Below are 23,667 nucleotides of genomic sequence, written 5' to 3'. Positions count from 1 at the left end.
TCCACAATCGATTTCCCATCGCGGAGCAGCTTACCGCAAGGCGTCGGGTCACCTCCTTTCCGCTTATCTCTCTGTTACTTTTACCGCCTGCTCGAATCCCAACTCCCGAGTTCGCATCTTTTGCTTCACAGACACCGAGTTGAAGAAGCAGCAGCGACCAGCGAGCCGAGGAGGCCACTAGCACCAACCCTAACCCTTTCCGCCCGAGCTCCGATCCGCCTGACACCTCTGCATTTCCTACCTCCCGGGCGGCGGTGCCGCGATGAGCTGAATGAACCATGGGCTGCTTCCTCACCAAAGAGGCTTCCGCTGCCCCCACCCCGTCCTCCCTCGGTAGCCGCCGCCGTGTCCGAGATAAGGAGCGGCCTTCCGGCGCCGTCGTCTCCGAACTACAGTCCCAGGCCGCACCTTCCGGGATCGACACCGTCGCCGCTGCCGCCCCTGAGGTCGACGCCCATGACCGGAAGGATGACGCGGAACGGCCGGATGGAGATCGCCCGACGCGGCGTAGGCGACTGAGGCTTGATCCCAGGCTGAGCAACCCGCCTGGTCATGCTCACGGTGAGCAGGTGGCCGCCGGGTGGCCCTCCTGGCTCTCAAATGTTGCTGGGGAGGCCATTAAGGGCTGGACGCCTCGCCGTGCTGACACCTTCGAGAAGATCGACAAGGCAATCTTTCGTTTTCGTTCCCTATCCGTGCTTTTGGTTCGGTGAGTTTGGCTGATAAAAGTGGTGCCTTTTTCCTTTTTATTTAGATTGGCCAAGGAACCTACAGCAATGTTTACAAGGCGAAGGACATGCTGACGGGCAAAATCGTCGCTTTGAAGAAAGTCAGGTTTGACAATATGGAGCCGGAAAGTGTGAAATTCATGGCGAGAGAGATCCTTATTTTGAGGCAGTTGGATCATGCCAATGTGATTAAACTGGAAGGTTTAGTGACTTCCAGGATGACTTGCAGTTTGTATTTAGTATTCGAGTATATGGAGCATGATCTTGCTGGTCTTGCTGCGAGTCCCACTATCAAGTTTACTGAAGCTCAGGTCACACTACCATGACAGCCATTTTATGCTCTTAATAAAAGCACGACTTTTATCATGATATCTATCTGATATTGATTTCTTTCAGGTTAAGTGTTATATGCGTCAGTTATTGTCAGGGTTGGAGCACTGTCATAATAATGGTGTGTTGCATCGAGATATTAAAGGTTCCAATCTCCTAATAGATAATGAAGGGTTGTTGAAGATTGCTGATTTTGGCTTGGCTACATTCTTCGATCCAAACCGCAAGCATCCCATGACCAGCCGGGTAGTAACCCTTTGGTATCGAGCACCAGAGCTTCTCTTAGGAGCCACTGACTATGGTGTGGGTATAGACCTTTGGAGTGCTGGCTGCATTTTGGCGGAGTTGTTAGCTGGGAAGCCTATCATGCCCGGGAGGACTGAGGTACCATGTGGGTTTAGTTCACTGCAGAAAGTGTTAGTGATTCCTCCTTTATATGTAAAGTAGCTGCTGTTCTCCATAGCATTACTGACACTAGAGGATAATAATGCAAGGATTCAAGTTAGGCAGGGCAAATATATCGTTGTAGAAGTTTACTTGTATCCAAACATGAAGAGTTCAGGCTCTTTCTTGCCAGAAACATATGAATGATAGTGTAGATTGATAATACCCTATTATGAACATGTAAAAAGGGATAAAAAAAAATCAGAAGAGTATGAGGTACATTGATTTTCATCTCCTAAAGTAAGCTTTTAATATAATCTCCAAACCAAAAACTCGAATTGGCAACAGGTATGCTAGGAGCGACCATTTCTTTTATCCAAACATCATTTTCATGTTAGTTTTGAATTTTTGGACATCATTTTCAAGGTAAAAGGTGAGGTTTGTAAATATAGAAACAATGTTCTCTTTGAAAACCTGGTGATAGTAATTAACATGTCCTCACAGAAATGACTAAAATGGTTGGATTTGCTTGATCTGATGATGAAGCATCATTTTTTCAATCTTTCATATGGGCTTCACTTGCTCTTTTACATCTATAGGTGACTTTACTATGAAACAAGCAAATAAGAGGCTATTGCTTGGTATATAAGATTTACCTAATTAGGTCAATGATGCCAACTTAGTTCTTGGAAAGTCAATGTTTACTATTATATAAGCTATAAGCTATTTAAAAGGTTTGCTGAGTATCACCAAGACCTACTACACTATGCATATACTACTCAAATATACCAGTATCAAATTAAGATTTTTTTTGTTTTGTCTTAAATGTGCCAATTATCATGGCTGGTGTGCTCTGAAATCTGAATGCTTCCATCTTTATTAGGTTGAGCAGCTGCACAAGATTTTCAAGCTTTGTGGTTCCCCTTCTGAGGAGTATTGGAAGAAGTCAAAGCTGCCACATACCACTATTTTTAAACCCCAACAACCATACAAACGCTGCATAAAGGAGACATTTAAAGATTTCCCACCATCTTCGTTGCCACTGATTGAAACTCTTCTTGCAATTGATCCAATTGAACGTTTAACTGCAACAGCTGCTCTAAATAGTGAAGTAGGTGCCACATGATGTGAACTCGTTTACGCTCAATATAATGTTTCTGTTTACTTTTTTCTGCTATGAAGAATATTGCAGATTGCAATAATACTAGTGTCTTAGCTGCATTAAAGAAGGGTCTCCTAACAACTATCTTCATATAACAGCTATCTACAAATAATAATTATCTTCTAACATTTATTTTGTTGTGATATGCTTCATTCTGACCCAAATAATGTATTTGAAACTTTTGCATTTTTGTTTTCTCTGTTAATATATATTTTTATACTGTAATCATTACCTGTTTTGATTTGTGCAGTTCTTTAACACTCCACCATATGCATGTGAACCATCAAGCCTCCCAAAGTATCCACCAAGCAAGGAAATGGATGCTAAACTGAGAGATGAAGAAGCAAGAAGGTATTCACAATTATTCTTACTGATTTCTTTTGTTTATTCCCAATGGATCATGGAAAATGAATCACTTTCCTTTGCCTCCTGAAATCGCCTTTTAAAATATAGTTTCCACTATGGCTATCTCTGTTTTGTTAAAAAGAATATATGGTTTGTTTTGAATGAAATGTATGGTTTTGCTTCTGCCGTTTAAGAAAATAATACTATATTCTGCCTGCCTGTGTAGCTTTTGGAATATGTTGTTATCTTGGAACTGCTTTTCTATGGGTGGTCAATGTACTGCAAAGACACCATCATAATGACACTCGAGATAGGATCAAATGGTAAAACGGCTTAAGTAACATGGTAGCTTCTTTTTAGAAATTTCTTTCCACTCATAGTTTAAATGACTTAAACTCTACTTCAAGCTCCCTCCTCCACGGAGTCACACTGAAAACAACAATCGGTACGGATAGTTGAGACATAAATGGACTCAAGTGACTTAGGAAGCTGTAATTTTGTATTCCATATATTCCGTGTGATTAATGATGGCAATTTTTGTAGGTTGAGAGCTGGTGGTGGGAAAGCCAATGTTAGTGGAACAAAGAAGATGCGCACACGAGAGCGAACTACAAGGGCAATTCCTTCCCTTGAAGCTAATGCAGAACTTCAAGTCAACATTGATGTAAGTGAAACAGTCTTTTAGGTGTTTAATCATTTGATTGGAAAATAATTTAACATTGGTTTGCCACTGTGAACTGCTATCTTCCTACCTTTCATTTATAAGGAATAAGATTACATTCTTTTCCCAATCAGAGCCTAATTTACACAACACCCTGCAGACGACACTAACATATACTTCATGATGTTTAAATCTTGATTGGCTATAAGAATTTTTTTAAACTGTAAATAGGTTTCCTTTGGTAGTTTAACCATATCAAAATATATTTTTAAGAGTATATATCAAAGAGTGCAAGAAGGGAATAGAGAAGCCAATAATAAGATGCAGTGCTAGATTCAGTTGAGTTTTCATGTACACATTGAATCAGTAAGAGCCAACTTTGCGAACTGAAATGCCACATCCATTTTATTCACTGCCAATTGTATACACATATTATCGCACTGTGCATCTTTTGCGTTAACCTAAAGAGGGTGACAAATCCAAAGAAAAGATTCTTGTGGCTGATTCTTGCTGCTTGTTTTTCTTTTGTATTTCACTTTTAACCTATGCAAGGAAACATGAGAGTCATAATGTGCATGTTTTGAAAAGACATTTTAAGCCTCAAGCAGACTAAACACTACTAAAACCGTTGCAGCTTCTGGATCTCTAAGTTTATTTTCTCAACACTAGTTTTTCTTTGTATCTAAATGACAGCATTCATAATGGTCGGTAACCTTCTTACTCATGTTGCTGAAGCATAGTTTTCTTTCCCTCCCAAATCAAGCTACTATCTATTAACAGTTGAAGTAGAGCTATTTGTATGCAATTTGGATTTCTAGTTAAGATGTTACTTTACCCTCCTGTGTGACAACAGAGACTGCGTCTGATTACTCATGCTAATGCAAAGAGTAAGAGCGAGAAGTTCCCACCACCTCACCAGGATGGAGCACTTGGTTATCCTTCTGAGTCATCCCATCCTATGGACCCTGCCTTCGAACCGCCGGAGTCCTCTTTCAGCACGGTATTTCCCTATCAGAAAAGCGAAGTGGCAATGTGGTCTGGCCCCTTGATTGAACCAGCTGCCACTGGCGGCCCGAGGCGAAAGAAAAAATCTGCAGCAACTCAGATGCCTGCTAACATCAAGCATCTTTCGAGTGCTAATGCTACCAAGGAATCATAAAAAAGACAGAGGCCTTCACTCAAGTTACATGAGAAGCAGTCCATATGAACTGGATAGATCATCCATTACTTGAGCATTCTCAGATGCTGCTGGTTAAAACCCCCTCTAAATTAAATTGGGAGTTAAAATAGCTCCCTTCGTCCCCTTATTCGTTTTCTTCTACATCTGTTTATTTTTTTTGTATGGTTAGCCTTTTGGATAGATGGCTGCAGAGGAATTATTCTTGTCATGTATATTGTTTTTCTTCCTTTTTTTTTCTGCCTTTTTCGATGTGCTTGTTTATAACTGGATTCTGGCATTGGATTTTTTCAGTGAAATAAGTGTTTGGAATCCTGTTATTGCATCCATTTGTATATTACTCTTGCCCATGCCATTTAGAAGACCTCGTAGACCAACTTGTGAGCCCAACTGACTTTGGAAAATTGATCGACTCCTTTGTCCTCGTAGTTGATCTCAACAAGAACAAGTTCCTTTGTACGATTCATTTGATCCAACTAGCATGACTCAATCATTTGAATTTAAGTTCTTTGTCGACACATCGAACCCGTTCAATATGGACACTTGGTCCCTTTAGCTCGACTAACCTATTCAAAGTGGCTAATATGTTTAGTTCCTCAAATGCTCTATTATTATCATCTTTACTTTAGCAAAAGATGAAATTTGCTACTTTAACGGTTTTATACAGTCAATTTTATTGTAGTTGATCACGATAGAAAATGACATTGTTTTAGTTTCGTTGAGATTTGATTCTTGTCTATTTCAATAAATCTGTTCTATTATAATCAGAGTTATTATATCTTTACTTAACTACGACGATAACGCCTTTGAATTTTAGATAACGGGAAGGATTACTTGATCGTGCCGGCAAAACATATGGATACGTGATATTGAATATAACACTATCGTAACGGGAACTAATGGCGACGACAATTATAACAGCGGGATATGATGTAACGGTTTCTCCCTTTACATCGAACGCTGCACCTTCCTCCGGTCCTCTCTACCTTTTGTGGGAGGACTAATGGCGACGGCGAGAGCGAGCTCCGGCCTCGCTTACCCCGACAGATTCTACGCGGCCTCCACTTACGCCGGATTCGGAGGATCTCCTCGCTCCTCCTCCTCCCCCGCCGCCTCCAGGTTCCAGAACGACGTCGCCCTCTTGCTCTACGGCCTGTACCAGCAGGTGGGTTCCGACTCCATTCACACCCCTTGCATTTGTTTATTGATTTTGGTCGTTCTTGACCCTTCCTCGGATCTATTCCGTGTTGTTTGTGTCGGGATCGGGGCTGATCTATTGTTGCGACTTGAGATATGGTTGATCATTTCTATGAGACGTATATTTTCCACATTGGATCTTGTTTTATGATAGATCCACGTGTTTTTATGGGCGAACGTTTGTAGATTATTACATTGCATATGTAATTTAGTTGAATTCATTTCGAAATTGATTCGCTGATACAGGCAACAGTTGGACCTTGCACTGTTCCAAAACCCAGAGCATGGAATCCCGTGGAACAGAGCAAATGGACGAGGTTTGTTATTTTTCTTTGAATCTGTTATCATAATACCGGATCTGTTTAATGTGGATTGCTAATATTTTGATAACAGGAAAAAAAATTGCATTATTATGTCATCGAGATAATCTTCTGTAATTCTGCATTGTAGATTTTAAGAGTCTGAGAGATCACATTTCAAATCTAAAAGAACTAACCAATGAGTTATGAAACATATCAAGAGTGATTAGAGTCATTAGACAATGATTATAATACAAAATTCAGTTTGGTTTTAGGTTATTGATTAAAGTACTTGAGCAATAAACCATGATAAAATAAATTACAATACTCTGACTTACAGCAGTGTGTTTTAGTTTTGGAAAAGGAACATACATGTAAAAGTTATATTGATGTGAAAAAAATAATTCCATCTAGTCTTGGCAAGACTGTGTTCGTAGTTTCCAATAGTAGTATCGCCCTTCAGTATCTTTGTGTTGATTAAATGGACTCCTCTTACATATTATGGATGATCTTTTTATTTCTATATTATGCACTAACAGTAGGATTAGTGAGATGATCATAGTTAGTTCTAATAACAGAACAGAATGGTATGTTATAAACAAGATGTGATTACCTTCTCTAATGTTTGAAATGCCATTTTAGCAACATGAATTGAAATATCGAAGGCATAGTACTGATATGAAGAAGTAAGTGCCCGTTAGGTTAAAAGAAGAATTTTATATATTGGCTTTGTGGCTAGCAATGCCTGTTTCAAATATTGGTTAGTCGTGAAACATGTGAATTATTATTTTGGAGGGCATCATGAACAACTTTGTTTCAACTTGAAAATAATAGAATGTGAAAGAAATCATTTTGTATGGATTAGTCATGTGGCCATCTTTGGATAAGAGGTGGAAGAGAAAATGAAGAAACTTTATTCATCAACTTCTAGACTATCTCAAACACTGTATAAGCCCCTTGTATAGGCTTTTGCAGGCCAAATAAAGACTTAACTCTTATTAAGACTCAGATAATATGAACCAAGTCCATGACAGACTGATGCAAAATGTAATATATATTAAACTGGACTTTGAGCCAGTTTATATGAACTGGTGCACACTTCTAGTAGATTGGAAATCATTTGAAGTGAGGTAAAGGATAAAGGGAGATTCACAGTAACTGTAGGGGGGGGGGGGGGGGGGGGAGCGATGATGCACATTGTCTAAATTGTGCCAAGTAGCGGGAAACAGAAACAATAAGTTCTATTCTAAAATAGCCAGGATACTACGATTTTGGGTTGTTGTTCTAGCATTAATCTTCAAATTTATACTTTTAATATCCTTTATCTGAATATTTCTCATGCACAAAACTGTCTTTTCTTTTCATTCTTTTGCTAAGGTCCTTTGGATAAGTATATTTCTGAGAATTATCATATCAATATTCTCTTCAATCTTCTAATGGTCTGATTAAATGCTGTAATTTTTTCTTTATTTTTTGACCCTTGTATATCTGAGTCAAGCAACTTTTTTGTGCATAGTTGGCATGGACTGGGAAATATGGCTTCAACAGAAGCAATGCGTTTGTTTGTGAAGGTATTGGAGGTATGTGGATGCCTTCATTTTTTTTTTCATTTTCTTTTTGCTCACAAAGATATGATGTATTGTTGTTTTGTCTCTTCTAGGAGGAAGATCCTGCTTGGTACTCAAGGGTTCCTGAATTGGCAGGAGAGCCTGTTGTAGATGTTGAAATGCTTGTAAGTTTTTTTTTAACAGATAGTGTCAACTATCAATTTAAACCTGTACTCGAATGCATAATCATTATTTGTAGGCTATCTATGTTCAGCCTTCATTATGCATGCTTACACTGTTATCTTCCTTAGAAACCAAAAGTGGAACTGCCTACTTTATCGCCATATCAAAATGGAGATTCCTTGCCCAAGACAAAAACTGTTTCCAGTGAAAGTGGTATTGCGACTGAAACGCATGACAAGGATGTTATAAGTGAAGGCCTCGGTTTGGTTGGCATGTATGACCAGTGGATTGCACCATCAGTATCGGGAAAAATTCCCAAACCTCGTTATACGGTATTCTATTACTCTTTCATGAAACTTATATGGGAATATTGAACTTGTTCTTTAGTTGATCACTATATGTTCTCTGACATCTATTTACATTTTACAGCATGGTGCAGCTGTTCTTCATGAAAAAATGTACACTTTTGGTGGAAATCACAATGGTCGCTACCTTAATGATCTCCAGGTATGTAGTAATGTGGCTAATAGTAATGGATGTAATTTGCTTTTGATTTAGAACCTAGTATGCTGATTTTTAGCCAAAAAATTTGTCTCAAGTTTGGTACTTGGAATCTCGTTTAAGTAGTCTGAGATTTGTTTGTGATTTTCTCATCTTTATTTGCATTTTTTTCTCACCTAGGTTTTCCAAATCACTGGTGGAAGTGATTAGCAGGCAACTCAATGATGCTTTGATGTCTTCGATAGCATCTTATGGATTCACATAGTTACATAACTTGGAATTGACATATTTTTCTTCCTTAACATTTCAAGTCTTGTATATTAGTTAGTATTCCTTTCTTTAATTCTTGAATATTTCTGTTTTTTTTTACCTCTTTTGAGTAGTTATTTAATGCAGGGCATTAATCTAGCATTTTTCTTGGTCAAGATTTTACTGAATTTCCCAAAATCACATTATTATTGTAATACTATTATAGTCCTACAGGAAGTCTTTCCAACCCTGTAAATAAAGCAACTAAAACTTTTTAAATTTCCCACTTCTTTCTTTAGGAATTGTTTAATTGACTTCATTTGCTTTGATAAATAACTTCAACTTTTAATTCTCTTCTTCAATTTTCATTTTTATTTCTTTATATTAGACTAATCAAATATTAACCTGGCTGTGTTTAATTTCTGAAGGTTCTGGATTTGAAAACTTTGAAATGGTCAAGAATAGAAGCTAAAGCTCTAGATGGACCCTTGGATTCCTCTACCACCACTTATGTTGTTCCCTCTGCTGGTCATTCCTTGGTAATGAAAAAAATTCTCTTTGAAAGATTAATGATTAATAGTTACTCTATTGTAATTTAGACCTTTGAGCTGGCTTTTAACTGTAGATTCCCTGGGGAGACAAATTGTTATGTATTGGTGGGCACACCAAGAATCCATCTGAGACTATTGCAGGTCTAATTCTGTATTTATTTATTTAGTTTTTCATATACCTACTTTTACCAATTATTATGTTTTTCTTCCTCCCAAGTGACATTACTTTACCATTGTGGCAGTGAGGGAATTCAATCCTCAAACGTGTCTGTGGACAAACTTGAAGACAAATGGGAAACCACCGGTAGATTTGTGATATATATTATCAACCATTAATTCAAATCATGAAACTCAATTTTAATCTCTTCTCCTTGAGGCTAGATGTTTTTGACTTTTGATTGAACTCCAATATGCACTGTTGCCAGTTGCTTTTTCAAGAATTTCATGACAGTGGTTAGAGAATACTTTTTATATGGCATTCATAAGTATAATTGTGGAAACCTAATGTTGCCTGGGACATCATCAGATTGTTTGTATATGACTTTTGCAAGATACAGTACAACACTTATACCATTTTAAATTGGAACTGCTAAACAATTAATTCTCGTTATAAGTATTCCTTGCTTTTTGCTAGTTCAAACCTACAAATTAGGCTCCATAAAATGGAGATAATATTGCCTATTTTGTTCTTAATCTGTTTTCTGTAGATCTCACGTGGAGGCCAATCAGCTACCCTTGTTGGGAATACTTTAGTTATATTTGGTGGAGAAGATGCTAAGAGATCTCTTCTAAATGACTTGCATGTTCTTGTCTTGGAAACTATGACCTGGGAAGATGTCAATTATGCCATGTAAGCTAGCCTTATGTTAATGTTCTTTTAACATATTTTTTGTTCAACGAATAAAATTGTCAATAGATGAATTTTGATTTACATATATGAACATCATAGCACATGCGGACAAATAATAATTATACATTCATCCAAGTCAAATTTATATAGTTCATCATAGTTTAGATTAACTCAAAATAACCAAAGAACTTATTGATCATAGGCTTTTCATTTTAGCAATGTTGGTTGCACTAATCTAGATGCCTTTTCCTATAAACAGCTACTACACAACTAGAACAAGACAAATCCGAACTTATTGACATTATAGACTTGTTTATCAACTATTACAGCTACAAGATGGTGTAAGCTCCAGTAGTTTGGTGTTGTAATTAGATTTTGGTTGAAAAATATTCAGATAAGCCTAGAATCATATAGGTGGATACTTATGATACAATTGGTAATAGGAGTTTATTCTCTCACCGCTCTTCAAATAATTTTAAACAATTTTATTAATTATATTCCTACTGGTTTCTTGCTTTGGATGTTAGAACAATGGAGAGTTCATATATAAACTCCACAGTTGCCACAATGGCAGATGCATGTTGAGTTATTGATTCTCCTGCTTGAGAAAACAGACGTCCAATAAGATTGATGGAGAAGTTTCAAAAATAGAGATTCAAGCAAATTAGCTTGTATTAGTTATGTTACACTAGAAAAAGGATGGAATTAATTGATAATTGGTCAAAACAAGTGTGTAAATGGATTGAATTGGTTGAAATGTGGACTAATTGGGCAGTTTCAGAAAAGTTGGCCTGTCTAACCGGTTTCTAGTCAATCCTAGCTTAATTCCTAGCATTTGCACAAGAGACAGAGAAAGAGCATTCCTTGCTCACTTGAATCCCACCTCAATTCTCTCAGCTTTCACAAGTTGATATTTACCATGAACCCACTATTGTGTCACCCAAATTCGTCATCATTCACAAATTGTTAATTGCTAGACCCAGCCCCTCTCCCCATTTACCATGCTCATTGCTTTAGAAAACTAATTGTAGGTTAGGAGAGAACACAATAACATCTCTTTATCCACAATGGCTTGTAAACATTTTTTTTAAAAATAAAATTTAATTCATATGCAATTCATGATTCAACTAAACCGTATAATATGGAATATCGAACAATTACTTTATTAAAAATGTATTACTAATAAAATATTATTCAACAATTTTATATTAATACATGTAATAGAATCTACTTTTTTATTTATGATATTGTTGTTATTAATATATTATGTGCTATTAACCTTACCCTATTCATTCTATCATTTATTATTTTATTATCTTTTATTGATAATTTGGTATTTAGTTATACTTAATATGCATTGAATATATATTTTGTAATATCATTTACGAAATAATTTTATTTCTCTTTTGCTTTCTCATTTTATTTTACTTTTCTAGTGATTCTTATCCCATTCATCCTACCTATCCAATACCATTTTTACTCAATTTTTTGACCATCCAATTTGATGCCAATACCAATTTCGAGAACCATGATAATTTTGGAAAGTAGGATTGAATAGTACGATGATGAGATTGTATATCCTTGTAAAACTATACTTTTAAATACATAAATAGTTGAATAATTGGATTGTTCACAATATAAATATATAAATTGGTCATTCCTCTGACAATTTGAGCTTTTGAGAATAGAAGTTATCCAATTTAATATCATATCGGAGCAGGAGCAGAAGGATTAGGTTCATTAAGTCAAGTATCCCATCCACACATGAAGGGAGAATATTGACAATATAAATATATAAATTGAGGTCTCTTTCCTAACAATTTAGAGTTTTGGGGATAAGTAGTTAGTCAATCAACTCTAATAGACACAAAACAGGGAGGCTGACCAATAACAGGTGAAGCTACAAAGATGAAATAATAACAGTTGAAGCTACAAAGATGAAATGCTCTGTAAAGTTAGATAGCTATCTTTTTAAGCACAATGAGTAATCGCTAGGTTGTTGGTGCCTTCTTTGACTTTGTTTAACTTCTTGAATAACTAACATGTGAGTTGGGTTGAGTCTACTCTTGATACAAGCTGATATTCCTGTCTTCTTATCCAGTAAGTCTCAAGTATCTAGCAAGTTGTTTGCCTTTACATGACACACATATAAATCTGTGTTTGGAAAGTTGACTTACAAGTCCAACTGTTTTAAGCTCCGAGCTATCTTAGAATTTTATACATTGGAGTTTTCATGTTAAACATGAGTGGTGATCCATAAGTCATTCTCTTTTCTCGATCCTTTAGAGGCACACCTCCCTCTCCAAGGTCAGGCCATGCTGCTGCTTGCCATGCAGACCGGTATCTTTTGATTTTTGGCGGTGGGTCGCACACTACATGCTTCAATGATCTTCATGTCCTTGACTTGCAGACTGTAAGAGCTACTGTTCCTTTTTGGTTCTATAGAAGAAAGATGATGAGTAAGGTTTTATCTTTCTTTGACCTTTTCAGATGGAGTGGTCAAGACCAAAGCAGCAGGGTGTAACACCTGGTCCGCGAGCTGGCCATGCTGGTGTTACAGTGGGAGAAAACTGGTTCATAACTGGAGGTGGCAATAATGTCGGTGGTATGTTTGAACCTTTTTCATTGGAGTAAATCCCTTAAACTTATTACTGAAGTTTTAATTATTCACGTTATACTTACCGACATGCTCCTTTTTAAAAAAAAAAATGTTTTAGCATATGTGATTTCTTTCTGCAATTGCAGTCCAAACAGTTTGAGAAATATACTTAATCACCACTTAAGGAAGATTTCAATGCAAGTGTCAAATGACAACCATAGGTTCTTGAAATAAAAAAAAATCTAAGATACCCACAAGTCATCTATCAGGATGTTTGCTCTGGATTGTTCTGTTTCTAAATAAGGTTCGAGTGGTTTCATCTCCTAAATATAACTGTTTATAAGCTTTTTGCATACCAATTTATAGCGGTCTATTTATTATTTTTTATTTTCTTAGTTTCATCTCCTAAATAAAACCGTATATAAACTTTTGGAATACCAATTTTTTGGGGTCTATTTATTATTATTTATTTTTCTATCTTTCTCCCTATAATTAGAATGGGAACAGATCGCCCATTTTGATCCATACCCAGATTGCATTGTTTAGTATATTCAATTTTACTTGCTTGCACGTAAGCATCACATGGACCAGTATTGTTTTGTTTTCTGATTTAGTGTTCTTCCTCTGATTGGTTATTCTATATATTGGTGTATCAAGTAGCATATCTGCAAAGGTCAATGTGGGACTGATTTTACTTGATTGAATAGACCTTAACCAATCATAGGTTTTGAAGTGAATGATGTATGATATGTAAGCTTATTAAGTGGAATTTTTAAAAAAATTATTTACTTTGCATTTCTACTTTCTTAATTTATATTCATTCTATATCTCAGGAATCTCTGAGACTCTTGTTCTGAGCATGGCAACATTAGTCTGGTCTGTTGTTACAACTGTTGAAGGACGAGTACCACTTGCTAGTGAAGTAAGCTTAACTTCTCTATCACTCAGTTGTCAACAAATTGTCACAATAAAGCAGATGCTGTTTCCAATATTGTGTATTGGTAAATTTCTGAGAGTGAACTGAAAAGAATGAAGACTTTTCTTTTTGGCCATGTACTTTTATCAGTTAAAAAATTCACACGAAGACCCTTATGAGTTCAATTTTCAATAAAAGCTATTAGGAAATAAACTTTAGGTTTGTTGCATACTCCTCCCCCCCCCCCCCCCCCCCCCCCCCCCCCCCAAACTTGACACTTACAACCACATGCTATTTGTTAATACCTATACTCTCAAATACCATGCCATGTCATGAAACTTAATGCAGCAGAATCATTCATGAAGAAAGAAAGTTTGCATTAAGAACCTATGCACCTTATTTTAACTAATCAAATAATAATCTCCTGTTGCATCTGACTGTTTTGTTGAATAATGTGTACAAATATTAGCTCTTATTTGTATCTTTCTTTTTTTGTTAGGGTCTTAGTTTGGTCACAACCACCTACAAAGGAGAAGATTTTCTTTTGTCGTTTGGAGGTTATAATGGTCGTTATAACAACGAGGTCAATATAAATATTACTCCTGTTTTTCCTTGTATTTTGTTTCACAATTTGTTTAACGTTCTATTTCTTATTGATTAGGTTTTTGTTCTCAAACCAAGCCACTTATCAGATTTACAATCAAGGATAATCGAGGGGCCTGCATCAGATACTGTTGCTGTTGTGATACCAACAACAAAAACGAGTAGGGATATGGAACTCGAGGTTGAAGCGACTCGAGATAAAAAGATCAAAGAAATCGAGGTGGACAATGGTGACTCAGAGCTGGTAGTACTGTAACATGATTTCACAGAGTATTTGTGCAATTTAATATTTGCTTGTTATGGTGGTTTTATGACAAAGTATTTAAATCTGTCAATTGCATTAATTTGGCTAGGATCTCAATTCAGGATTTTAGACAGACAGATGTGTGAAACAAGATTGAATTCCATTGCGGTGGCATGAAGGCTGACTGAGCTGGTCCAAGTTGAAAACAATTTGGTCTCAAGGTAATCAAGAATCTGGTTCACCTAGCTTGAGTTTATCATAATCTGGCATGAAGTGGAATGAAGTTGGGAAGCAATTCTCCCTGGAGTTGTTTTTCGTGATTGGATTCGCTTGGGTTAGGAAGCAACTCAACCTAGATAGAGGAGTTTGGTTTAGGTGGACTTTTCTAACTCACTTGAGTTGGACGTAGTTTGGGCTATTAATTGGAGATGGATTGGAGTTACGCGTGTACAGGTCTTTGCAAGTTTAAATGGAAAAGGGGCGAGCTAAGCAAAGAGCCATGGTAGCACACTCCAACCCATGCCCATTTAGTGGTATGAACTGCATACAACTTGGGTCAGTGGAGTCTACCTCAACCATAGTCCTCCATCTCAGTCGAGTTGCTTTCAAACCCAATCAATACATGAACCATTTTGAGCTGAGTTTCTTCCCAATTCTTGCAGAAACTTGAGATCCACTTCAGACCAAATTATAACCCAACTCAGGCAAGGTGAACTGGACTCTAGATTACCTTTAGAACCAACTATATTCAACTCAGATGAGCTCAATCAACACTTAGGCGACCTTGATAGGATTCAACTTCTTGTATTTATCTGGCTATGATTCCCAATTGAAGTCCGAGCTAGCTTAAAATTATTTGCAGGCTTTTATGTTCTGTTATAGAATCACCATAGCATTGTTATCCATACATACAGTTGAAAATCAATTGGCAAACAATACACATAAATTTTGAGGTCAACCATTTTTTTACCATGTTTCATGCATGGGAAAATTTATATGTGAAGTTCTTAAAGCATGTCCTGAATCTCTAACATGATTCTGAAAAAAATCTAGAATGTAAGACATGAGGGAGATGTCGAAAGCCTAGTGGACGCCCTAAGGACAGAGAAAGAAGAACTGGAAGCAACACTTAAGAAGGAGCAATTACAGAATCTGCAAGTTAAGCAACAACTAGCTGAAACCGAGACCAGGAACACCGAACTCACAAAGGCAGATTTTTTGAAACTTGTTCAGCCTTTGCTGGAATATGGTTTGCTTAAACAATATAAATGAATACTTTGTGTGTTTGTGAATTTTGCAGGAACTTCAGTCAGTTCGTAGCCAGCTTGCTGCCGAACAGTCAAGGTGCTTTAAGCTTGAGGTATGGCATTGATATCTTAGTTCACTATTTAGAAGTTTAGAAAATCAAGGTGTCTCAATTTCTTGAGCTTAACAGTAAAAAAGTAATGATATGTCTGATGCACACAAACATTGAATTGGCAAAAAACTTGAAGTTGTGTCTTCATCTGATATATGATGATTTGTGAATATATTGCATTGAGCAGTGATATGCCCAATGCACATAGAGGATCAATGAATGCTCATATTTGGTGGCTTTTAGTCGATTTATAAGTGCATGATAATTTGTGAATAAATTGCATCAAGCAACCATTATGATGCCCATCTATGGTAATTTCTGACTAATTATGGATTTAATCTTTCATTCTCACTTCCATCTTATGTATGAATAAGCTAGAAAATCAGAGTAAGATCCTCACCATTCTAGTCTCGTCGTTTATTCTCTCTCTTTTTTTTTATTGCGAAACTAAATGCATGCCCACCATTCACATTCATCAGCTTTCTACTAGCTGCACACCGCGAATTGAAAACAATGATCGACACTTCTAACCATCTGTTTGTGTTCTTTTTTCAATAACTGAAAAACTACTAAAGCTGCATGTACCTAATGCATTCTATAATCATCATCAATACACAGGTGGATGTTGCGGAGTTAAGACAGAAGCTACAAACACTGGGGAGCGTAGAGAAGGAAGTGGAACTTCTTCGACGGCAGAAGGCTGCTGCCGAGCAGGAAGCTTTGAATGCAAAGCAGAGGCAAGGCTCAGGTGGGGTTTGGGGTTGGCTAGCTGGAACCCCTGGCCCTCCCTCTCCATCCCGACCCTAGTCACACTGGTAACCCAAGTAATATCCGTTACTATTTACTCATAGTATTCTTCCCTCTTGTCTGTGATTATCCTTAAGCATTCGTTTTAAGTAAATGCAATAATTTTCAGAAATGTAACTAATGATTGAACATTTATAGTGTGTATTACAACAATTCTACGCTGTTTTTTGGTTCAGTATTTCATTTGGGAAATGCTAACAGATTGGCTGGCTCACGGAATAGACTTGACTAGGAATTGATGTGGTTATGTTGCAACAGTATTCAGAGTGGTTGTCTATCCAAGCTGCCTTGAGTACAAACCCAAGGAAATTGGATTTGGGAGCTCTTCTTTGTTTGTCCTGGTTGGAGTGACTATTTACCTCAGTATTCTCAACCTAATGCACTTGATGGACTGAAATAGGTTGTCGAAATTAAGGTCATTTTCTGCAAAATGTTTCTCATAAAATATTTTAAATTTTTTAAAAATATTTGTTGCAGTATCAAATTGTGATCGAGAGAGTTTTCTATTCATCACGTTTCGGTTAGATGATTTCCTCTCAAAATTTGCAGGAACATCCGCGATTTCAAGATAATAATACACAGGCTACTCTTGTTTTAATAGTTTTTCAAAACACTCTCTTAATAGAAAAGTGTTTTTTCTATCGGCATTTATGCTATTTTTTTATTTATTAAAAATAATAAAATTTATGTTATTTTGAATCATGAGATATGGATAGATCAAGAATGGATATTCAAAAATCTGCTTTTCAAACTCGTCTAAATTTTGATTTTTGATAATAAATGGAGATGAGCGATTGGATATCGACTGAAATTGGAAAAATACATAATATTTTTTAAATAAATTTTAAAAAGAGTTGCTTTACAGGATTTTTTATTTTTTATTTAATTTTAAGAACTTCAGTAGTTTATTTGGGTTCACTGATTCACCCAGTTCGCTATCGTCTTCTTCGCCTGCACTCCGAAAATGCGGGTCTACGCCGCTGGCCCCAATCTCTTCTCATCGCCGCCTCCCAACCCCCGCATCAACGACCCCCTTCCGGCCAACTCCCCTCCCCCTCTTCCTCTCCCCGCCAAATCAAGGAGCAAACCACCACCGTCACCATCGAGACCACCACGTTTTCCGCCGCCTCCTGCGAAGAAAGCCGCACTCAAAGCCACCCACCACCGATCCCGGTACTACAAGCCAGTATCCGAGGGGGTCCTCACCGGCGATGAAATCGGCCGCTCCATCGTTGTCGGCCCCTCCGGCATCTCCTACCACCTCCCTGGCGCCCCCTTCGAGTTCCAGTTCAGCTACTCCGAGACCCCTAAGGTCAAGCCCCTCGCCATCCGCGAGCCCGCCTTCCTCCCCTTCGCCCCGCCCACCATGAACCGGCCCTGGACCGGAAAGGCGCCGCTTTTGTCCAAGAAGGAGAAGGAGAGGAAGAAAAATATCCGACTTTTTGAACCTTTGGGCCATCCGGACAAGGAGGGCGACGGAGAGAGTGGGGAGGGTGAGAAGGGTAAGGTGATGGAGATGGCTGGTATGCCTGCCAAATTGGGCTGGTATCCTAAGGATGGCAGGAGCCGAGAGGAGATACTGGGAGCCCCGTTGAAGAGGTGGGAGGTTCATGCTCTTATCAAGCCAATATTGTCTCACAACCGACAAGTGAACATTGGTAAGGATGGCTTCCCTGTTGCAGAATCAAACAAATCTAAACTTTGCTTTTGATGTTGAATTGAGTTTAGAATCACATTATTCAGCTATCCTGATTTATACCTATCCCTTGCATTTAAATCTTAACAAGGAGGTCAAGCGATTTGAAGTGCTGGAGATTGCTTGCTTAGTGTCACTTAATCGCCTAGAATGGTGGTGACATGAAATTTGCACATTGATCTTTAGGGAATTTAATTGGGTTACAGCGGAAAGTGATTGCTTTTAGTACATCAAAAAATTAATGGCCATTAGCTGGACTTATGATAGTGTTTGTATCATTTACAAGCCAAATTGCCATGCCCTTAAAGCAAGTGGATGCAACCTCTTTCTGATATTGCATGTTCACATAACTGTGAGTAATAAAAATGTTTTATAAATTCAATATCCATGTAAAAGAAATGCATTACTGAATGGTAGATCCCCACTTTCGAACTTAGTTGTCTTCTAGCAATAAACATGAGTCTTCTTTCTTATTCAGCCAATGTGATGATTTATTTTGGTTCATTCTATCGATATGTTATGAATTTATTCAGGAAGGGATGGTTTAACACACAACATGTTAGAATTGATTCATTCTCATTGGAGGCGCCAGCAAGTTTGTAAAGTTCGATGTAGAGGTGTTCCCACCGTTGATATGAACAACATCTGCTTTCATCTCGAGGTGCATGTTTTTTCATTATAATGTTTGGCAATTGTGTAACATTTTGTACAGTTGTGCACAAAATGTATGATGTATTGCACATGCTTCTCATTGTTGATATGGGCAATATCTACCTTCATCTTCATGTTCGTATTCTCAGTTAAAATATTGATTTTGTTGTAGAATATTTACAGTTCAGTCATGTAAGCCCATGTTGGACTATGCCACCATGGTCATGTGGCTGCTTCCTGACCAATAAGTTACAACTTTTCTCTTATCACACTTATTTTGGCTAACGATTCCTGCAACTAAAGAGTAGTTCTATGACTATAGAAGGTGTTCGCTGAATGTTATTAACAGGAAAGACTGTGGTTGAGACATTCAATCTTAGTGATTAGTAATAAGTTAATCTGGGGTATGTGAAATTTTATCAATATTGACTACAATGTTTGAGCTACTCATAAGGTAGAATCAGTGTTATAAGAGCATGACAAGGTTCCAACTGGGAATAACAAGAGATGGCAAGATCTTATTTGATAAGAATTCAATAAGGCAGATTCCATCAACGGGAAGTCCATGTACACAAGGTTTTGATTGATGGAAGAGCATACTTTATTTTTCAGTGAGATTGTCTAGCTTTTACCAACATAATAATGGCTAGATAACTCAGTAGTTGGTAATGGTAAGAGCCTTTGTTGTGATTGGCAAGATCTTGGGATAAAATCCCATCTTCCTCATAGGATATATGATAGTATTAATTAAAGGCTTTGCAATGTATGCTTATAAAAAGCAAATCAGGAAAAAGAAAAGCAATCCCCATATTCCCACTGCTTAGAAGTCAAGGACTGTGAGGATAGCCAATTTGTTCAAACCCTTTTCACTTGTAAAGTCACTTTTTGATCATGATGGAAGATTTTTCTAGTGAGATCTGCAATGCATTGCGCTTAAAAAAGTTTCCATTGGTTTGGTCTACTTGTGTATCTGTTGCCTTAGTGCCAACCACCTATACCAATCCCAAGCTGCAGGACTAATTGCTCTAGCAATCTATGTTTTTCTTATGTTACTTGCATGCAAATTACTGTAGTTCCTTTTGATGCTAGGAAAAGACCAGAGGGAAGATCATACATAGAATTGGAGGTGTTCTGTATTTATTTCGTGGCAGAAACTATGATTTCCAGACACGCCCAAAGTACCCTATAATGCTGTGGAAACCAGCAACTCCAGTTTATCCAAAACTTATTCAAGAGGCTCCTGAAGGACTAACGAAACTAGAAGCAGATCTGTTGAGAGAGAAAGGGAAAAAACTACTGCCAATTTGTAAGTTGGGTAAGTTCAGACTTCTCCGTACCTAATGTTTATCTTCTCTATTCTTTTTCAGGTTCATTTCTTTCATGTTGCTGCCCATTCCAATGACACAATAATATAATTTGTCCAACTAGAATAATCAATCTTGCTATATTTAAGCAGTAATATTCTTTTGCTCAAACATATTACATGTTCTGTATATAACTACAAATCGGTTCTGTAGTGTCAGCATCAAGTATAACTCACTTTGTCTTTTCTGTTCATTTTATTTTGTTCAACTCTATTAAAGATGAGTCATACTGAAGCTTTGTGTTAACTTCTCCATAAGCTGAAAAATATTATGGAATTCTACTTGCAGCCAGAAATGGAATATACATAAAACTTGTCAAGGAGGTGAGGGATGCTTTTGAAGGAAGTGAGTTGGTTAAAGTTAATTGCCAAGGGATGGAGGCAAGCGATTACAAGAAATTAGGTGCAAAGCTGAAGGTTCATGAGCAACTGCTTTCTTGCTGCTAAAGAATTAGCTTAAATTCTGAACAAAAAGAACAATTCAAATACTCGCACCTTCCTGGAGTAAGCACAGTAGTAGTGGCATCATTTAGTGACTTTGGGCTTGTGATTACTTTTACAGGAATTGGTTCCATGTGTCTTGCTGTCTTTTGAGGAAGAGCAAATATTGATGTGGAGAGGTGGGGAATGGAAATCAAGATATCAAGGTCCCTTGCGTTTGAATACAAAAATTCAGAAAATAGAGGATGGCGAGTCATCAAATCTGAATGAATCAGGTGCGTCAAAAGCTCTTTTTTTTTTTTTTTTGTTCAAATCAACCATTGGCAAGACAGTCATCATAAGCATTTTACAACTAGTCAAGGCGAAACAAAACTGATACTGATAAAAATTTAGAGATCTGAACCATAATTACCTTGCTCTTTATTTTCAGTGATGGAGTGGATAGTCGAATTACACATCTTGGCATTCAAGTGGATCTTCATTCGATGCCATAATAAGATTCATAAATGCCAATATGAAATATTACTTACTGTTTGCTCAATATGAAATTGTTTTCTACAGTTGCCCATATCAAATTAGTATCTACTTGTTAGTTCAATATGAAGTTCTTGTTTTGATATTTATTTTATATTTTTGGTTTTTCAATAACAAGAATTTGTACCCGAATGCCTTAATATATGATCACTATCTCACACCAAAACTTTGATTTTCAGTCTGTAACTAGTCCTATTCCGATACTAAACACCAGATCTTAGTTTTATCAGTTTCAGAAAGTGCCATGCACTAGGGTGTGCACACCTCCATGATTCTTTACCCCATTTCAGTGTTTTCATTGGATTTCAAAGTCGGTCCTTCCGATTAGATCCAGTACAATTTTTGTTTGACATCTGATTAGGTTTTAATTTGAACACAGGACAATCAAGTGCTTCGACTTCAGATGCTGCTCCAGGCATTGAGATTATAAGCCCAAAGATGTTTTCTTTGTGGAAACGTGCAGTTGAATCAAGCAAAGCATTGTTGCTAGATGACACTGACCTCACTCCAGATTCCCTTCTCGAGAAAATCGAACATTTTGAAGGCTTGACGCAGACAATTAACCATTCCTACGACGCTTTGATTCTTCCTACCAGTAAAGATCCCGATGGGTCCAAATATTCTTCGGAAGGAAGGTTTAGAACGGAGGCCAGTGATGTCTGCAGAAACAGCTATGATGAATTCGGGAGAGAGATCAAAAATGATGGAGAAGATGATTATGACTACGACAAGAGCGATTATGATAATGATGATGCTTATGACTACGATGAGATCGAACATAGTGTTCCTTTTGGATCATTACCTGTTGATTCAATAGCAAAGAGGCTTGGTGAGGATTGAAATGTTTTTCTTTTTTTATTTTGAAAGGCAAAGTGTAAATCATTCATCAAGTAATTCTACATATCGATATCAGCACTTGGCAGTTTGTAAATTGCATAGTTTTATAACTTTAGTCCAAAATCAGATTGGATGAGCTTTAATGGATCCACTGATTCAGATTAACTTGTGCCAACTAATTAAATCGTAATTTTATTATTTTATTCGACTACTCAATATATTGCTTTGATTATAGAATGAAGCTCAAGTTTATTTGTGATAGATTTCCACGTAAATTCTCTGCTCGTTTAAGTTCTTTACATTTTTTGAATACAAGAGTTTAAGTTTAGTGAAGGGCACAATGTCATGAAAAAAAAGTATAAAGATGAATTGGTAAAACTCAAACAAAAGTGGTTTTCTGGTGAAAAAAAATTCATTGTTAGATTTAATCTAAATTATGGCTATACGATTTTATTTTATTTTTGATAATTTAGATATTTGGGTTAAGGCGTCAATTTGATTAGGCCTGTCGGGTGGGTCCGTCTCGACGAATAATTTAAACGGATTGAGTTGAAATTTTATCAATCCATTTTAAGATGAATTCAAGTGAATCGACCTACCTAGGCCCACGACCCACATAGGTCAACCCGCGACCTGCATGGATCGGGCCTTGACCTGCGTGGATTGGCCCGCAACCCGCGTGAGTCGTCCTACCACCTGCATAGGTTAGTCCGCGGATTGAGAAAATTTATTTTTTTCTTTCAAAATTTAAAATTAAAGGAGAAAATTTAATAAATTAGTGGGCTTGATTCGTCTAAACCGTAATTTAAAGTTAAAAATTTCAACTTAGTCTGTTTAAACTACAATCCAAACTTAAAAATTTTAATATTTTTATTTTTTTTTTATTTTTTTATTTTTATGTGGGTTGGCCGCTAAATTCGTAATGAGTAATGATTCTCTGCATGAAAACCCAATAAGAAATTGTAGCAGAACAGACACAGGCATGGAAGTGGAGCCCACCTGCATGCAAGTGGGACCCAGCCGCCTGTGGGTTAGTTCTGCTGGGTTTTCATGCAAAGAATCATTACTCATTCGTAATCTGCCTTAAATTAGATTAGATTAGAAATTTTTCAACCTATCAAGTTAGTAGATCAATATTTGTCATATGATAAATTTATAATGAATTAATCTGTTCTATCATAGATTAATCCGTTTGATAGCTGACTTTGTCTTTGTAATTTTAAAACTGGACAACCTTTTTTGAATGGGCTAAGTAAATTCATGGAAAATATGCATTTATCAGTTTTAAAATATTCATTTATTTAATCCATGGAAAGGACGTGAAACTACTTTAATCAGTTTTAAAAAATAATAATAATCATGGAAAATATCTGTGATATTATTAATAAAAAATATTTTTTTTAAAGAAAAAGAAAATGGATGACGAAATAAATACATGAAAATGCGAATCGGGTC

The 23,667-nt window shown here is 37.0% G+C and overlaps 3 protein-coding genes across 4 annotated transcripts; all 3 read left to right on the top strand.

The window, feature by feature from the left end:
* Nucleotides 1-134: 134 nt before the first annotated feature.
* LOC141847207 (putative serine/threonine-protein kinase At1g54610) lies at nucleotides 135-5,036 on the top strand. Its single transcript, XM_074735192.1, has 7 exons — nucleotides 135-668; nucleotides 755-1,039; nucleotides 1,125-1,442; nucleotides 2,326-2,553; nucleotides 2,855-2,955; nucleotides 3,493-3,613; nucleotides 4,464-5,036. Exons 1-7 carry the CDS (start codon nucleotides 279-281, stop codon nucleotides 4,767-4,769), a joined length of 1,749 nt encoding a protein of 582 aa, XP_074591293.1. The 5' UTR covers nucleotides 135-278; the 3' UTR covers nucleotides 4,770-5,036.
* A 716-nt stretch (nucleotides 5,037-5,752) lies between these two features.
* On the top strand, nucleotides 5,753-17,073 carry LOC141847514 (acyl-CoA-binding domain-containing protein 6-like). The gene is made up of 18 exons (XM_074735572.1): nucleotides 5,753-5,952; nucleotides 6,231-6,301; nucleotides 7,800-7,863; nucleotides 7,944-8,015; nucleotides 8,142-8,345; nucleotides 8,443-8,520; nucleotides 9,192-9,302; nucleotides 9,389-9,455; nucleotides 9,557-9,618; nucleotides 10,022-10,164; nucleotides 12,451-12,577; nucleotides 12,655-12,769; nucleotides 13,597-13,685; nucleotides 14,179-14,262; nucleotides 14,341-14,526; nucleotides 15,580-15,735; nucleotides 15,827-15,886; nucleotides 16,502-17,073. The coding sequence occupies exons 1-18, from the start codon at nucleotides 5,791-5,793 to the stop codon at nucleotides 16,688-16,690; spliced, it is 2,040 nt and encodes a 679-aa protein (XP_074591673.1). The 5' UTR covers nucleotides 5,753-5,790; the 3' UTR covers nucleotides 16,691-17,073.
* Nucleotides 17,074-17,654: 581 nt separating this feature from the next.
* On the top strand, nucleotides 17,655-22,377 carry LOC141847690 (CRS2-associated factor 2, chloroplastic). Of its 2 annotated transcripts, none has more exons than XM_074735754.1 (6): nucleotides 17,655-18,348; nucleotides 18,920-19,047; nucleotides 20,133-20,352; nucleotides 20,690-20,817; nucleotides 20,963-21,116; nucleotides 21,755-22,377. In XM_074735754.1, the coding sequence occupies exons 1-6, from the start codon at nucleotides 17,655-17,657 to the stop codon at nucleotides 22,213-22,215; spliced, it is 1,785 nt and encodes a 594-aa protein (XP_074591855.1). In that variant the 3' UTR covers nucleotides 22,216-22,377. The 2 variants fall into 2 exon arrangements, with proteins under 2 accessions (XP_074591855.1, XP_074591854.1); XM_074735753.1 differs by having other exon boundaries at nucleotides 20,127-20,352.
* The last annotated feature ends 1,290 nt before the right edge of the window (nucleotides 22,378-23,667 follow it).

The sequence above is a fragment of the Curcuma longa genome, chromosome 16, assembly GCF_044706935.1.
Source record: "Curcuma longa cultivar G26 ecotype Majalengka, Jawa Barat chromosome 16, ITB_CL_G26_1.1, whole genome shotgun sequence".
Taxonomy (NCBI): Eukaryota; Viridiplantae; Streptophyta; class Magnoliopsida; order Zingiberales; family Zingiberaceae; genus Curcuma; species Curcuma longa.
This window is presented reverse-complemented; position numbering and strand designations above follow the sequence as displayed.

What these genes read in the sequence shown, in the direction of transcription:
- LOC141847207 (XM_074735192.1), top strand. Translation starts at nt 279, where the DNA reads ATGGGCTGCTTCCTCACCAAAGAGGCTTCCGCTGCCCCCACCCCGTCC. An exon ending in TCATGCCCGGGAGGACTGAG is followed by an intron (nt 1,443 to 2,325) that starts GTACCATGTGGG and finishes CATCTTTATTAG; the next exon opens with GTTGAGCAGCTGCACAAGAT. An exon ending in CAGCTGCTCTAAATAGTGAA is followed by an intron (nt 2,554 to 2,854) that starts GTAGGTGCCACA and finishes TGATTTGTGCAG; the next exon opens with TTCTTTAACACTCCACCATA.
- LOC141847514 (XM_074735572.1), top strand. Translation starts at nt 5,791, where the DNA reads ATGGCGACGGCGAGAGCGAGCTCCGGCCTCGCTTACCCCGACAGATTC. An exon ending in GAAGATGTCAATTATGCCAT is followed by an intron (nt 10,165 to 12,450) that starts GTAAGCTAGCCT and finishes TCGATCCTTTAG; the next exon opens with AGGCACACCTCCCTCTCCAA. An exon ending in ATGGTCGTTATAACAACGAG is followed by an intron (nt 14,263 to 14,340) that starts GTCAATATAAAT and finishes CTTATTGATTAG; the next exon opens with GTTTTTGTTCTCAAACCAAG.
- LOC141847690 (XM_074735753.1), top strand. Translation starts at nt 17,655, where the DNA reads ATGCGGGTCTACGCCGCTGGCCCCAATCTCTTCTCATCGCCGCCTCCC. An exon ending in CAACCGACAAGTGAACATTG is followed by an intron (nt 18,349 to 18,919) that starts GTAAGGATGGCT and finishes GAATTTATTCAG; the next exon opens with GAAGGGATGGTTTAACACAC. An exon ending in ACATCTGCTTTCATCTCGAG is followed by an intron (nt 19,048 to 20,126) that starts GTGCATGTTTTT and finishes TTTTGATGCTAG; the next exon opens with GAAAAGACCAGAGGGAAGAT.